Source organism: Sander vitreus, chromosome 12 (genome assembly GCF_031162955.1).
Source record: "Sander vitreus isolate 19-12246 chromosome 12, sanVit1, whole genome shotgun sequence".
NCBI lineage: Eukaryota > Metazoa > Chordata > Actinopteri > Perciformes > Percidae > Sander > Sander vitreus.
In genome coordinates, this window is record NC_135866.1 from 10,728,097 (window position 1) to 10,745,330 (window position 17,234).

The 17,234-nt window shown below is 41.3% G+C and overlaps 1 protein-coding gene across 1 annotated transcript in view; it reads right to left on the reverse strand.

Moving 5' to 3' along the window:
- gpc1b (glypican 1b) overlaps positions 1–17,234 on the reverse strand; it is a 74,242-nt gene that overhangs the window by 34,926 nt on the left and 22,082 nt on the right. The window contains exon 3 of the mRNA XM_078263729.1: positions 80–238. Coding sequence (XP_078119855.1) covers positions 80–238 — 159 coding nt within the window. The remainder of the gene's footprint in view (positions 1–79; positions 239–17,234) is intronic.

Consider the following 17,234-nt stretch of genomic DNA (forward strand, 5'->3'; position numbering starts at 1 on the left):
ACAAACGGATGAGCTGATTATCTTTTTTCTTAAATCTAATTCCCTCACCCATACACTTATTGCATATACACAAACTCACCATCGAAGGCCTTGTACTGTCCAGTGAGTGAGGCCTGTAAGGATCGGCCAACATCTTTGAGGAGTCCCTCCATCTCCCTGCGGCTTAGCAAGGCCAAGTTGTCCTCCATGTCACTGGTGCAGCAGGTGTAACCCTGGGGACAGATGCGCAGGTGCTCCCCTACAAGGAGGACAGGTGGAGACAGAGGGGGAGAAAGGATTGGGAGGTGGTGGAGGAAAAATGCAGGGATAGTCGAGGAAAAGAGAACCAATAGGGAAGAAGGAGAATATGAGGGGATGAAGAAAAGCAGAGAAGAACAACCATGGTATTAGCATTAACAGGTTCCATCAATTCAGGCAGCACTCAGCATCACTGAGATTAATAGTTCCTATGTTGCTGCTGAATAGCATACTCAACATGAACATGACAGGGTGAATTAGCTGTAGTGGCTGTTTTTTATGGCCTTAAACACCAGCTTGTTGGCAGTTGAGCTGGCAGGGCTGCATGCAACCACCCCCCCTGATTACCTGGCAAGATGTTGAGAACTCTGTGGAAATGGGAGCAGTGGAGCAGGAGTAGAGCATCAGCTCCCATGCAATTTTAATGAGCACTCCTGACACACATGCCTGTGTATGTTTTTGCCAAATACACATACACACACACACACACACACACACACACACACACACACACACACACACACACTACAAAGTAGAAAGGATCTGTATGCAAAGGCTTTCTGTGTGAGTATACGCACACACAACCAAATACCGTATGAGAAAATTTCAAAGTTGGTTAAAACGTCAGTCAAGCTGCTACTTGCTGCTGAAATGAGAAGAAATGATGTAAACGGAAAAACCATCCTCCACATCAACGCAACAAAGCCTAAGGCGAACAAAATTCATGTGGGTGATGGTAATTTGCAGGTGAATAGAGCAGATAATGTGTGATGCAACACTTTTAAAGATTCCTCCCCACTATCACTATTTCCAGACACAAGCACACGCACAAACACACACACACACACACACACAATGAATCCACAGTGAAATAAACCGCACAACAAATCACATTGAGACATTTGTGGTGGGAGGAGGAAAGAATAAAGGTTTTAGTTTATTATGTTGGACTTCTAAAGACAATAAAGATAGAACACTCCTTTCTTGTCCACATGAACATATTTATTATAGCTTCTGATGCGTCCACGTAGCTAAAAGTGCACAGACAAACATTAACAAGGCTGTAGCAAGTATGCAGATAGGATGGCAGCCCTTTTTGAACTCTGTGCTCTTCCTCAGGCAGCAACAAGGTCACATGTTTTGCTATCTACGTGCTGTTGCTTCTGTGGGGGTATACATTTTAATAAAGAAAATATTTTTTGCAAACAAGAAGCATCCAATTGTTGTGTCACTGTGGGCCTGTTTAGGAACCCTTTTCCCCACAGCCATGACACACACACATTTCTTCTGTAGATCCGCCTCCGTTTCTCTAGTCAATTTAACCAACTGTCCGTCACACTGTTGATCAAAATTTCTCAAAACATGGAGGGTTGATAACCTCTACTTTCGTTCATTAAAAGAAATTTCCAAATTAGAATATGTGATCTTTGGTTTCAAACATCACATTCAAACCCCAACTCCATAACCTGTGGCAGATCACACATTGCATTACTCAGGTATAGCAAAGTATCATCTGCATACAGCGAAATATAATTGCATATATTCACCACCATAATGGGGCTTACATTCTGTGACGGCCGTATTTCCTGTATTAAGGGTTCTAGTGATAAGGCAAATAGCCGCAGGGAGAGAGGGCATCCTTGATGAGATCCTCTACAAACTGGAAACTGGTATAAAAAATGGTTTCAAGGCAATACTTGAGCAGAAGGCCATTGCCATGTCTTTTAATTATTTCAACAGCACAATAACAACTAAAAGGGCACTTGGGGAGCACAGACAAACAAACTGAACCGAAAACTTTACATCAACGAGAGACTAATAGGAGATGACTAAACTTATTGTACTGTAATATCACATCACTGAGCTTTACATAGCCTGCACAAAGGCATATAGTAAACAGTACGGGATTAATGATTTGATGTCCCTCAGGCTGTGATTAGCATGCAGCTGGTGGTGTTTCAGCTCAGGGCAAGTCTATAGGCACAGGGCTGCCATCAATAAGATTGATCCTGCCATCCTTTTCATCGTTAAAGCTAATGATTTCTGTGTGCACTGGATCAACGATTACAAGCAAGCATGTCAACTTCATTTACTTTAGTTGTAGGCTGAGTTAATCACTGCGTATCCAGTCCGTGATCTCAGCTGTATTTTACAGTCAATGTGTGTATGACAAGAATCCACGCACTTTACTGATTATATGTTAAACACAGTTTCTGTAACTGTCCTTTAAGTGCCTCATCCCGGCCAACTCTAAAGTGGAGCAATTAAAGGTGATTTTCCTCTTCGAACACGAAAGTGGAGGACAGTCTGCCCAGATCGGAGAAGGTGACATTGAGTATCTCTCAATACCATCTCACTAGTCATGGTGTGACTCACATCCATACACCAAGAGAGAGAGAGAGAGAGAGAGAGAGAGAGAGAGAGAGAGAGAAAGAGAGAGAGAGAGAGAGAGAGAGAGAAAGTTTGGACCTGGAGAAAGGCACTTGTATGTAAAGTCTGTGCGATTTGTGCGTGCCGGTGAGAGGAAAAATAAATTTAATGAGAGGATGAGAAAGTGAAGACAAGAGTGCAAAGAAATAAGGGGAGAAGAAAAAAAGGGAGTCGGATAGGATAGGAAGTGTGAGAGAAAAGCTTGATGGAGGAATAGCATACAGCACTATCAGGGGTCAGCTGCAATCTGTCAGCCCCTGGGACGGCTGTTTAAATGCCTGGACTGGTTTTAGTGTGTATGTGTGTTACGGGCCTGTGGCCATTTCTTCCAGTGCAATCTGCTTGCTGCCTGCCATTTGAAGGACATCTGTGCAAAAAACAATACACACTTAGAAGCACAATACGCACGCACGCACACGCACACAGACACACACACACACACACACACACACACACACACACACACACACACACACAGTAGGAGGTGTGAGGCTTTTAGATGCAGCCAGGCAGAAACAGTCATTTTTTTATATATATAAAAAAACAATGGGATGACTTTCCGTATACACTCACATCTGCAGAGTGGACACTCACACACACACGCATGCAGTTTTTAAAACACATGCGACACAGCAGGAAAGGTCACCTGTAACAGAGCATTACGTTTCCAGTTGGCTAAACTAACAGTCAGCTAATGTTACAACCAAAGCAGTCTCTTCCATTTGAGTCAGTAAACTGGACTAAGCGTATATGTGTGTGTGGGATTGTGTAAATCTGTGACAGTCAGCCACGCTATGATAAAGAGGAACTGTATCCTAAACAAGCAGACCATTGGCCTCACTTTTACACCTACACGCTTTCTCTCTCTCTCTCTCTCTCTCTCTCTCTCTCTCTCACACACACACACACACACACACACACACACACACACACACACACACACACACACACACACACACTTCAGTCTCATAGACAGAGGATACTAGAGTAATCAGCAGAGGAGGACAGCTCAATCTGGTGAAGAGCTGTTTTAGTGGGAGGCTCCAACAGTACCATCTAAGGGGCCACAACAGAGAGGGCAGCTATTGCTTGAGACATCCAATTTTCTGTTCTTCCACTACCAGACACATCCCATTTTCTGTACTTAGAGATGGCTAAAAAAAAACATCTTTTCATTACATACTACATGACCACTCCTTGTACATTTGAGATTTGGTCTTGCATTAACCGATTTCCAGCCTGCCCTCACCATTTCCTGTCTCAATTGTTCCTGAATAGTTCCGGCAGTCTGAATAAACTTAATGGAATGCAAGATAAACTTGAAAAATAAGGTCATAATAATAATATGATTCATGAACTATTATAACTATTACAATATCTTTATTGTGACTATTATTGCCATTGTTCATCACACCCCCAACCGGCACCGTCAGACACCGCCTACTAAGAGCGTGGGTCTGTCCGAGGTTTCTTCCTAAAAGGGAGTTTTTCCTCGCCACTGTCGCACTTACGCATTCATGCATGCTCTTGGGGGAATCACTGGAATTGTTGGGTCCTTGTAAATTACAGAGTGTGGTCTAGACCTACTCTATCTGTAAAGTGTCCTGAGATAATTCCTGTTATGATTTGACACTATAAATAAAATTGAAATGAATTGAATGTCCGGCAAGGGAAAATGAACAGCTTTAGTTTAAACTGATTGTGCAGTTGGCGCACAGAGATGAAACAAAACCACACATAAAAAAGATTGCTAAAATTAAATGATCAATTCAAATATATTCAAATTGACAGGTTAGGTGTTCTGCAATAATCAACCCCTTTCTGTGAGGCAAATCAGTACAGAGGAAGTCAATTATCTGGCCTCTCCTAAAATTACACACATGCATAAACCACCCACCCACCGAACAATTAATGTATGCGTGGGAGCAAAATTAGGGAAACTATTCACTCCATAAAAGTCCTCCATCACTTCTTTCCTATTTCTTTTGACACACACGGCTGCTAAATGGTGAGCAATTCCCTTACCATTAGCTTATCACTGTTCACCAGGGAGGAAGGCTCCTATTAAACAGCAATCTGGGAATGCAGAATAATGTTGTGCACACTGTGATAAAGCATGGGAGAGACTGACAGTCAGCTGCTTTTAGAGATGGTGGGAAACACAGAGAGAGGACTGGGCAACAGGAAATGAAGAATGACTCAAAGCCAAAGTGTCTCCGTCATATGTCTGGGAGTCTGTGAACAAAACAGGAGAAGTCAAAATGCTGGCCTTATGCTTCACTTATGTCACCATCACAGTGTCACTATTTAGTGTAAGTTTGTTTATTTCTGGTCCACAGGAACTAAAAAACATGATAACACATAAACACTCTTACAACATAATGCACAGCCATTGTAGCAGTTTATTTCGTCCTTTCAGACAATTTCACGCCTGTGGCAAGTTTTGATACAAAATTAGTTCCATTAATTCAGAATATGTTAACATTTGCAGTCTTTCACCATCAGGAGACCTGCCACAAAGGGAAACTTACACGTTTAGGAGTCAAGCTATGAGCTCTCTCCCTCACACACATGCACAAATACCTGTCCACGGGCACAGGCACATTGCACTCGCTCTCCATTTCTTTGTCTGTGTAGCCACTTTCACCCATGCAGTTTTACATGTCAACGTCATTCTTGAAAGTAAACCCATAGGGTTTTTCCACAAATGTTGCTCTGGTAATTTGCAGACTCGGGACCTTGTAACATTTCTGAGCTCTTGACTATCGGACACTTTAGCTGCTGAAAGCACCGCTATGTTCATCATTAGGGCTGCAGCTATCGATTATTTTAGTAATCAAGTATTCTACCGATTATTCCATTGATTAACCGAGTAATTGGATAAGAAATACTTTTGTTTTATTGAAGAGCAATAATAAACAATAGTTTGGTTCAATTTTCGGAAAAAGCAACATTTTTGTTGCCAACATTGCTTACAATTTCATCTCTCAAAAAACTAAACATATGAAGTGCATTTAAGTCTTTTCTTTCTTTCTTTAAAAACCTCACACTAACGCATACATTAAACATACATAAACATGACCTTAAGTTGTGCAACTTAACTTTCAGAACTACAAGTTCCATCCTGAGACTGATCTGTATATAGGCCTATATGTAAATATATGTATATATAAATATTAATTATACTCAATCTATTTTAATTTATATATAATATATAAATTAAAATAGATTGAGCTCTGTTACACTTATGCTAGTAGATCGTTGATCAGCTGTTTCTCCGTGAAGAGAGAGAGTGAGAGAAGCTGTTTCTCCGACGGGATAGTCAACAAGTCGGCTCTTTAGATCAAATTGTGGTCACTGCTACGTATTTTCTTGTCTTTGTTTTTGGTAGTTGGTGTGTTTGGTGTAGTTTCATCGTCCATACAACTCTGTGATTTACTTTAGTCGGGTCCTCTTCGTGGAATGGATGAGAAATGTTTTCTGTTGAGATGCTGAAGCATTGACGTCGTGCTATTATTGTGGTAAGCTAGTTCGGTTTTTCAGTAGACACACTGTACATAGTTCTCATTTTAACTACGTTTGAACTGATTCCAAACTTTGGACACTTTCTGTCGTTTTCTCCAGCCTGTCTCTTCTCCTAGTCCCTCACTATTTACGCTCTGGCTGTTTGCCGCCCGCAGACTTAGCAGCGTCTGGTGTGCGACAATAATAATGATCCGTGTGGAAACACCGTCCGTCAGCAATAAAACGTTGGTAACATTGATTTAACCAAACTTCGAGGCAAATCATTTTGCATCGAGGATTTTTTGTAATCGAATTATTCGAGTTATTCGAGGAATCGTTTCAGCCCTAATTTGCAGGTGTTAAGATGATTGAGATATCCAATTTTGAGCTGGGGAATTAAGACTTTGACTATTAAGTGTGTTCATGGAGGAATTTGAGCATGCCCCCCCCTGATGCAAAGTTTATTCAAAACCTCGGTGTCTTTGTCCTTCAACGATAATAAGGTGAAAAACTGGGCTGTAATTATTATTATTTTCACTGGCTTTTTTGGCTTTCAGCACCGTGTATATTAAATGAATTTTTCAACTATTACCACAGTGGCACAGCGGTAGCTAGTGCCTCACAGAAAAAAAGGCTTTCTGAACCTGTCCATTTTTGTGTGAAGTTTGCATGATTTCCTGCGTCAACAAGATTGTGCATAAAGCTCAGGTAGACTGGAGAGACTGAGAACATGCCCATACTGTAGGTGTTACTGTCTAGACATAAACATTCTAGACTGACTGTTAGACCTATGGGCACCTATGACTTTTCTTTGACTTCTTCTCTTGTGCATTCTACACCCTGACCAATATGTGGAAACTGTTCTTGGGTTAGACATTGGGGGACAGATAAAAAAAAAAATAGGTTGCATATTACCTGGAGATAACCAGGGTATTGCATTTTGCTTGATCTTGCTCTGCAAATTCACAAAAGAGCTCAATAATCAAGCCCCAATTTAGCCTGAGCACAGTGGGCATCTTTTGAACTGAGCATTTAAATATTTTCTTAATCCTTTTAATTTCATGATTTTTTGACTAAGCACATAAATATGGAAATAGCACAACATAACGTCATCAATTGCAGTGGTGTCATATGTCACTAAGGTAATCTTCAGATTTTTTTCGTAATTTGTAGATCCTATTTGTTATTGGCATCTATTAATATTATTATTTTTTGTTTCTACCTATGTCAATATCAGAATTATTTTATAACGTGAAGGTGACCACGCCCAGGTTTACCAAGCCAGATTAGAGAGTATATACTACAGAATGTAGTTTTAAATCAAGGTCTGAATAAGACCAATGATATTTCCACACATTTGTATCAATAAAGAAGATGGGAATGCATGCTAGTCTTCCCCGTGAACCTAACTAGACTAGAGTTCTGGTTTTATTTTTTTCTGTCTGACACTGCTGGCACTGCTTGGAGAAGTATGCATATTGGAATTTAGGACACATTAGATGTGAACAGTTGGTAAATATCCCTACTTCTGAAGCACATTTGGCAAAATAGCATGACTGCGACCACACTGATATGCTGACACACATTACTGATGGCTCCTGGTAATGACTGACATTGCATAACTGACACTGTTTCGAATGTGTGTGGGTTTGCACGCATGCATGCATGCATGAATGCATGAATGTGCACACATGTTGTGGGATCTGGGAGATTAGCAGCCTAATCCAGTGTGTTTGTGTGTGTCCACACAGCTAGGTGGATTATTTCCAGTGCCAAGGAAAATGCCCATGGACACCAGGAATCACAAACATGCACACACACCCACCCACACCCACACTTGAGCAGTGGATAAGGGTTAAACAGATGAAAAATAACAGGGCTAAATAGCAGGGCTATTTGGCATTTGAGTTTTACATGTCTCATCCACTAACTGTACACATTACATTTTCACATACCGAACAAACAAATGCTTATTACAGGCAACACTATGGTCTTTTACAGGCAACACTATGGTCTTTTACAGGCAACACTATGGTCTTTGTCGACCAGCTACCACCCTGCATTCCTGTTAGCTGTTAGCCTGTCTACTCGTCCGTCTTTTTTGGTGCTCCTGACTTTCACCCACACAAAACGACCTACGGCCGACCCAGGCTTTAACCTAGACGCTCACCAGTCTGGTAATGTGATCCAAGCAGAAAGTCACATAAATAGCTTCCTCGAGCCAGACGAGGTGGCGGCCACACAACACATTGATAACACATAACTACTGAGGGTGACTGATCTCCATGCTGCTTTCTTCAAGCCCAAACTTACCATCTGACTATACCTGTACTGCTGGCTGACCAGAGAGCTATTTATTTATATGTCTACTTTAATGTAAATACTGCTCTGAACTGTCACACTAAACAGGTGCTCTTACTTGGATCAGACTCACATTAACGGGCTGGGAAAAGTTTGACAGCTACTCACTGGAGAGAGGAATGGCTAAAGGAATAATGTGATAGCGTAATGATGTGGTCCACTGGGAGAAGATTACTTAGTTAGAGTTAAATATCTCTGGCGGTGATTAACTCAGTGGTCAGTCTATGTTAACAAATGGGCCGGAGAGAAATGGAGTGGAGTAAGGAAGCAGAGCAAAGCACAGGATGGGAAGAGACATGATACTTTATTTTTACCATAACTGTGTGCTCATGCACCATTCACAGTTTTCTGTCGCCCTATGCCAAAGGAAAATAAAACACGCATATTACTATTTTCAAAAAAATGCTTAAACAATTACTTAGCTCTCGTTTCAAAGGTGTGACCTTTTAAAGTAAAAACAAATGGCTTCAGTATAAGGCAGTGGGATCTAAAAGTGAACAAAATCATTATGGATTGTGTCCCTGTTTATATCATCTCCCATAGCAACAGATGTGAACCAGATGCTGGAACATCAGACTGGAGAACAAGAGTGATCGTGTCAATGTTTACATATTAAAATGGATTAGTGATGGCAATTTCGAAACATTACAAGAGAGAGAGAAAGAGGGAGAATGTGAGTGGGCGAGCAAGAGAGACAACCCAGACTGAAACTCTATTTTTTTATTTGGAGGGCCACAGTTAAGTGGAAGAAAATGGATGACATTACATGATCGTTAAGCTGCAACATTTACGCTGGGTCGGACAGAACATGCGAGTTGGGATTTATAAGGAACATGATGGATTGCAACAGGTTTTGTAGTTAAGTTGTCGTAGCCCTGAGAAACATGCTTAAATGTACACTTCGATAAGACAGGCACAGGGTGACACGCACACACAAATGCGCACAACGGCATTTGCTCTTTGTCCTGTCTCCCTCTGACTCTCTCCTTTTCTCTCTCTCACACACACACACACACACACACACACACACACACACACAGCCCTTTAAACTTGTGGGGTCCAGCATTTTGGCCCCACAAAGCTGTCGGGACCCCACAAGTATACTGGACTCCCGGTTTTTGCACCCCACGAATATAGTTAAACAAGCCCACACACACCCACACACACACCCACACCCACACACACACACACACACACACACGCACACGCACACAAATCCCAGTGGTGAATGAATAACCACAGAGTGTGAGAGCCAGCTGCTTTAAATGGTGGCAGCGGCCTGTCCCATTCATTTAGCAGGTACAGTCACAGCGCTGTCAAAGAGGCTGATGTGGTGTTGGTAGCTTTCCAACCAGCCTGCCAACTTGCTCAACCATGTCCTGCCTTATTCAGTGTCATTCCCACTCTTTATCCATTCCCACCACTTTTTTTTTTCCTGCTTTGTATGTTGACTGAGATTAAATTGGACTGACCTGGAATGTAGGAGAATGTAATTTACTTAGACTTAACAAGAATAATACGTCCAACAATATACTGAACAGACAATACAGACACACACTGTCCCAGTTACAGCCTATAACCCACCCTTCTCCCGTCTGTTACAGACATGTCTCAACTTGAGCTGATTTACTTGCTGAATCTCAATGTGTGTGAGCAAAAAAAATAAGGGAGTGGATAAAGTCTGTGAAAAAGTTACACTGAAGAAAGTTATCCTGTTGATGTGTATCTGAACCATATCTTAGACACACTGTATCGTAGGCCATCTCAAAATAAAAAGGAGTAACTACTGCACAGAGAGCTGACCTCATTTCCGTGCCCGTAGGAATGTGATGTGTTGATTTGGAGTGCGTGTGTTCGGGTGAGTTTTCCACAGATGATCTAGGTCTTTGACAGGAAGTGTCAACAGTTGACACACATCAGGCAGAACATCCTTTCACATGATGCGGACTGACGCTTCTGAATCCTGTAGAACTGTATGCAATGACGTCTAGGAGCTGAACAAAAAGTCTTTGAGATAACAGAGGATAAGGAAGAAATAACAGAAGCCCCTTTCACACAAGAAACCTGTAACATCGAGGGCTTCCAACTATCCTTGAGCCAGTGTCAGACTTCTTGGCATTTACAGTTTCCCAGAAAGGAACAGTTCCGTCTTTTTAACAGAGCACAAGACATTTCAGGATAGATATGGCTGCAACACAGCAGAAGGAAGAATTTGGAAAATAATAACAGCAAAGAAGAAGAACATTGCAGTTTGCCTTATTGATGAATTTATTTTGCTGGTGAATGTTTAAATCTCCAGATTGATTGCTGACCATTGGTGGTGGTGGGGAAAAGAGACCCCCTTCAGCTCTCCAACGTTCTGTCAAAGATTCCATATTGAGCCCCTAATGCTCAACGCTTTTATCATCATTGACTTATGTTGCCTATTTTACATAATCAGACAATACCCAAGCCATTAATTGAGAATTGTACCTATATGATGAACATAGCGGTGCTTTTAGCAGCTAAAGTGTCCGATAGTCAAGAGCTCAGAAGTGTTACAAGGTCCCGAGTCTGCAAATTACCAGAGCAACATTTGTGGAAAAACCCTATGGGTTTACTTTCAAGAACGACGTTGACATGTAAAACTGCATGGGTGAAAGTGGCTACACAGACAAAGAAATGGAGAGCGAGTGCAATGTGCCTGTGCCCGTGGACAGGTATTTGTGCATGTGTGTGAGGGAGAGAGCTCATAGCTTGACTCCTAAACGTGTAAGTTTCCCTTTGTGGCAGGTCTCCTGATGGTGAAAGAAAAAACAAAGTGGCCAGTTCCCCTCAGCTCTGTGCTGCTAAGAGATGCAGAGGCTGACAGATAGGAGCTGACCTGCTGTTGTCAAGGCCTGTCAAAGCAACAAGAGCTAGAAAACACATTCAGCCAGGACTGAGTCAGACCCACAGACACAGCAGGTGGTGGGGGATGCAGCTGAGAGAGATGTACTGTACGTAGGAGAAAAATTGAAAGGTGAGGACATGAAAGAGCTGCCGCGATGTGAAAGAAAAGGCAGAAAGATTGAAAAAGTTTTCAAAGCAACCACTGACGCACTTAGAAAGATAGAAAGCTGATTTTAAGTGTAGCTTTTTTTTTCTTCTTCTTTTTAATTTCTTTTCTTTTTTTGGATAAGGTGTACTGTATAATGTTTGTCTATTTGTTTAATGGTTTAAAATTATTTTTTCCTTTTTTGTAACCACAAGAGGATATTAGGGAGCGTTGGTTGTGGGTTGGTTGGGGATCTGTTTTTGTTGTGCTATAATCCATTTTTATCTACAAAGCGTTATAGCATATTTCTGACCATTTTGGTTTTACGGCCTGCTACTTTATTATTTTGGCTCAATCTTTTGGCTCTCATCAACATCGACAGGCAGCTGTTTTTAGCGGATAAAGTTTAAAAACCCACCGTACTCGACCTGCCCAGCACCAATCGGCAGACACACAAAGTTAGCGACTAGCTGGTGAACTAGACAGCCAATTAAAACTCTCAGGCTTTGGAAACAGAACTAGAGTGAATTTTAGATTTACATTTGTCAGGTGGACACCAAATACATATTGATGTCCCTCCACGTATGCTAGATGTGTAACTAGGCAACATGCTTGTGAAGAAATTCACATTATCATCTCCATTAAGTTATGACAAATCCCCATCACTGCACACCAAGGCCTGATGTAATGTTTAGAGATTGCCAACTTTGCCTGACTAGCAGCCAAAAACAGCCACAAAAGTGTTCAATATTATACTGAAACAAAAGCATGCAAGTCTCTTTGACGCCTTAAACATTAAAGATCCATCATTCAGTCAGATGACTTAACAATTGGATATAAAATTGCAATCTAATAATTCCCTGCCAGTTGATAAATGATTACACAGTTAATATTTTCAGCAGTATTGCAAATGAGTTGCACACAGCTGTTACCTGTCAGGACCATTGACTCTCACGAGCTCATCGCTTTGATCTCAACCTCTTTCTCACAGAAATTGCACAACGCACAATATACAGAACAGTGCATTTTGTGCATTGTGCAAAATCACGTTCTTATCTCCAAATCTCACAGTCAGCATCCAACAAAATACAGAGTGAGATATTTACTGTTCTTCTTTATAGAGAGGTGAATAACAATAAAAATGATAATAATTAAACCACTTAGACCTCCTGCATTTACATACTGTCAGCTAAGATTGATGCCTCCAGCTTCCACTCCACAGAAAGAATTGACTCGTTCACACTCTCATTCTTTGGATAGAAATAAACAGAAATCCATTTTTAATAGAACACAAATGGCACATGTGATGGGAGCCTAGAATGTAATGCTACTATCTAATCCGTCTCTTTTCTCTCTGCTGCCATAGCACAAAAGCCCTCGCAAAAAGCCATCAATCATCTGCACTTAACACACAGGCACACACCCCTGCCACTCCCATCCAACCGTTTTCAAAGCCAGATTGAAAGGTTGTCGAATGCTCAATCAGACCTTCTTTAATCCTCGATAATGAGTCAGATAAGTATTAAATGTTGGGTGATCTGATTCTAGATCAGTACATATCTCTGCCTCAGTGATCAGATCAAAGCACAGACAAGTCTCTCAGTCCATCCCTTAGTTCACTCATCTCTCCCTCCCTCCCTCCCTTCTCCCACCCCCGTTCCTTCCTTCGCCTCTGGCTTGGAATCTGGGCTTCCAAAGAGCAGATCCACACTTGCCCAGATCCTCAAACACTGGCATGTTTTATTTATGGCTGAGCCTAGAAACCTTGGGGGGGGTTCTCTTATCTGTATTATTTGCCATTTGTCTACATTTTAAATCAAGATAAAAAAGTATAATCATCTGTCATTTTGTGGCATTATTGGTTTGATGGGAATTAAATTGCACAACTTACTGGTTATGTAGTGAGGTTTCTTCTTTGTACACTGCGTTTAAGCATTAAAATAAACAATCTAGCTTTGATCTGATCAATTAATAAAGAACCAGCAGGAGCACTTTCATCAGTGAACCAAAAGACAGAGATGTGTATTTCAGCGTGTGTTCCCGTTAACTGACAATCAGACACATTATGGCTGTGGGCTTCAATGATTGTTCTCAAACAATCGCTCATAAGTCTCATAACCACTGAGTCATATTAAAAGCCAGAACTGAAACAGGGGCTGACATGGGAACTAGCGCTGTACAAGGAAAGCCCTGTCTTGGCTGTTTGTGTGTGTGTGTGTGTGTGTGTGTGTGTGTGTGTGTGTGTGTGTGTGTGTGTGTGTGTGTGTGTGTGTGTGTGTGCATGGTGTGCATGCCAAGCTGTCTATTTTGAAGTCAGGTCAGAACAGGCTAGCACTTCAGGCCTCACTCAGTCACTGTGAGTCAGTGAAATGTCTTGACAACAGACACGGATAACTGACGGCCGAGAGACCGAAAGGCAAACAAACAGAAACATGAAAGTCACATGGCAAATGGGTTGCAAGTAAACAGAATGGAAGACATTTTATAGCTAGGCAGGCAGGTAGGCAGAGAGACAACAAGCAAAGACTGATGGAGATGATAGTCAACACATACACAAACAGGCGAAGATAAAGACGCTTAGAGAATGTCAGAACTATTAAGTCTGTGGTCTCTGTTGTTCTTCCCGCCTCCAACCAGCCTGTTCTCTCAGCAAACCACAATGACAACATCACAGGGCACCATCCGCCACAGTAGTTCATTTCAAAAACCAGGCCACCAAATCTTTGTTCTATGTAGGCCACCGTCGGTGATGTCACAAACTTCTCCTGCCTGATGCAAAACAGTATGGGCCTTGACCATTTACAAATAATGACTAAAGAACCACAGCCCCCAGCTGTGCCTGTTGGGAAAAAAGGGGCTTTATGGGAAGCTTAGTCACTTTCAGGATCTTAGTTGTGCACCAAAAATAATGTTAAGATATTAGATTATTTAGATACAGACATATATTAGACATATATTTCTTGGCATTTGATTGTGCCTACATTGAAAACAACTTGTTAACAAGGAACTCATATTGGAATCAAACAACAAATTAGAGTACAAATCCTTTTGGCTCCTTTTTGACTTACTGGTACCATACATTACATAGTAGCATTACAGTACAGTACACAGTACATACGGACATACAATACAGTACATTGTCATCACTCCAAAACCCTGTCTGATAACCATCCCTTGAGTTTTAGCTTGATGGTAAATTGGCTAAATGCCTATTTAACCGAGATAGTTAACTCCATACTTGGTTATATTAGACAATTAGCTTTCCACTACATGATATATATTTTATGCATTATTTATGCATCTAGCATTGCACTTCAAATTAAATGTACAAGTACAACCTTTGACTGCCACTTGCTTGCTATTTGACTGTTTGGGAGCATAATTAATGTCAACTAAAAATGTCCCACTGTTATCGCTGTGGCAACCCGTTCTCACTCCGAACTCGTAAAATACGGACGTTTGGACAGTGGCTATCAGCGTCTGAAGCGACGAAAAAAAGCGTGTTTGTAGAACGTACCGGGGAGAGCAGCAGCTACACGGGGTCTACAGAGTGTAAGGGGGAAATTCCGCGTCATGAGGGTGGTCGGGGTGGTGGATGGGTCAAACACAGGACTTTCATCCAGGAGACCGGGGTTCGTGTCCCGCGTGTGTCTTTAACCGTCCAGTTATTCCCGTGAGTCACGGAAACGTAAGCCCACCCATGACCTTTTCCCAAACTCAACAGTCCCGTTCTTCCCATGAGTCACAGAAACATAAGCCCGCCCACGACCTTTTCCTAAACTCAACAGTCCCGTTCTTCCCATGAGTCATGGAAACGTAAGCCAACCCATGAGCTTTTCCTTAACCTAACTGCGTCAAAAGGGACGACAATAGTCCCGACCAAGTGCGTTTGGTTAAAGCGCGTTATATGACGCTAAAGGAGACTTTTAGCATCAATAACAACGACAAAGGCACCTGACCAAGCGTCCGTATTTTACGAGATAGGAGTGAGAATGTGTTGGCTGTGGGGAAGGCGCTAACCCTGTACTGTGCGTTTTAAATTATTTACTTGTTAAATTAAACATTAAATTAAATACAAATGTTTCAACTGTGGTATACTTTATATAACCACAACAAAATTCAAATGAAATATGAGTAAAGTAAAGCAGATGTTTTACATCTTACAATAAAGAAAACTAAGCTACACTGTATGTGAAATGTCGACTACACTATAGCTGCAGTGTTTGCACTGAAGTATAGTGTCCAGTAGCTATGCTGGTTGGCCTTTATGGCCTTACAAATGCTTTCACGGTGGTGTAATAATCTTTGACTGGAAACAACAATAAAGTCCTTTTCTGGAAGAGGGTCCACTTGATCTCTATCAAACTAGGAGATAAAACAAAAAAAAAAAAAAACTTTTCACTTCTGATAGCCAAAATTCCAAATACTGCTGAATTTATCATGGGTTAGTACTTGTTAGCGTGACAGGGCAAGGCTGACTGGTCACACAATGACCCCTCAAGTGCTGGAACAAGCTTAATGATGTAAAAAAAAAAAAAAAATCATTAGTTCTCTCTCTGCTGACATTTATGTGCAGATTATGTGCAGTTTGAGAATTTATGTTTCACGCAGCACAGTCCAAGCATTCTTCGCAGATAGATCAGCGACAACCACAGCAAATTACTCTTCACCATAGCTGCAAGGGAAATTACATCCAGAAGGGCTTGGAACTGATGTACAACTCTGATGCTAAAAGGTCAGACTAGAATGTAACAGTCCGAGGAAGAGGAGAAGATATGCATTATGGGCCAAAGACTCGCATGATTTTACTCTACTTGTGATTTACATTAGGTGTGTGCACATTATAGAAATATTAGTGTTATCTGGCTATAATTTACAATGATTTCCCTTAACAAAGACACACAACCACTCTGGTGTTAAGAATTTTCACAGACAGGCTTATAAGTCTTTTTGAATTCAAAATGTTGGCACATTGCCCATGTGGGTGCAGCTTTATTGCAGCGCTCTGACAGGTAAATGCAGAAGACGTGTAAAGGAATGTTTGTGTCTTTCACTCGCTACGCCTCTGTCTAATCCCCCTTTCAGTCTTTTTCTGAAAGAGGGCTTTTCATGGGTTCTTCTTTGGAAAAAAAAAAGAAAACCTAAATGCTTGTCAAATCTGCACTCCTGAACTTGGAAGTGCAGCAGTTCTTTGCTTCTTGCCTTCCATTTGTCCTGCTTTCTGTCTGCCTCTGTCGTGCTCTCATTCCTTCACTCACTTGCTCTGTCATAACCTCTGTTAATGTTTTTCCTCTCAGAGCTCATGTGCCTGTTGATTTCAAAAGTTTCAGATGTTTACAAGTCACTTGTCACGATTTCTTGGTTTTCTGCCTAGCTAACATGGAGTTTGAAACTCTTTTTTTGGTACTTTTAGGTTCCTTTATCCCACACATTTTGTTAGTCTTTTATCAGTTTAACAAACCTCAGATTTTCTCAAACATCCCTTTTTTTTTAGTTTGTTCTTTGTCAAGACCTCTGACTCTCTCTTCTTTCCAAATTTGACTCCTCATTCTTGTTATCGTCAAAACATTCCCACCTGCAGTGTGTTCAGTCTGCAGATTAATGCTTGGTCTGATGAGAAACACGGCATTTCATCATTTGGTGCAAAAAAAAAAAGAAAAAGAAAAGAAGAGATGATGTTGTGCTG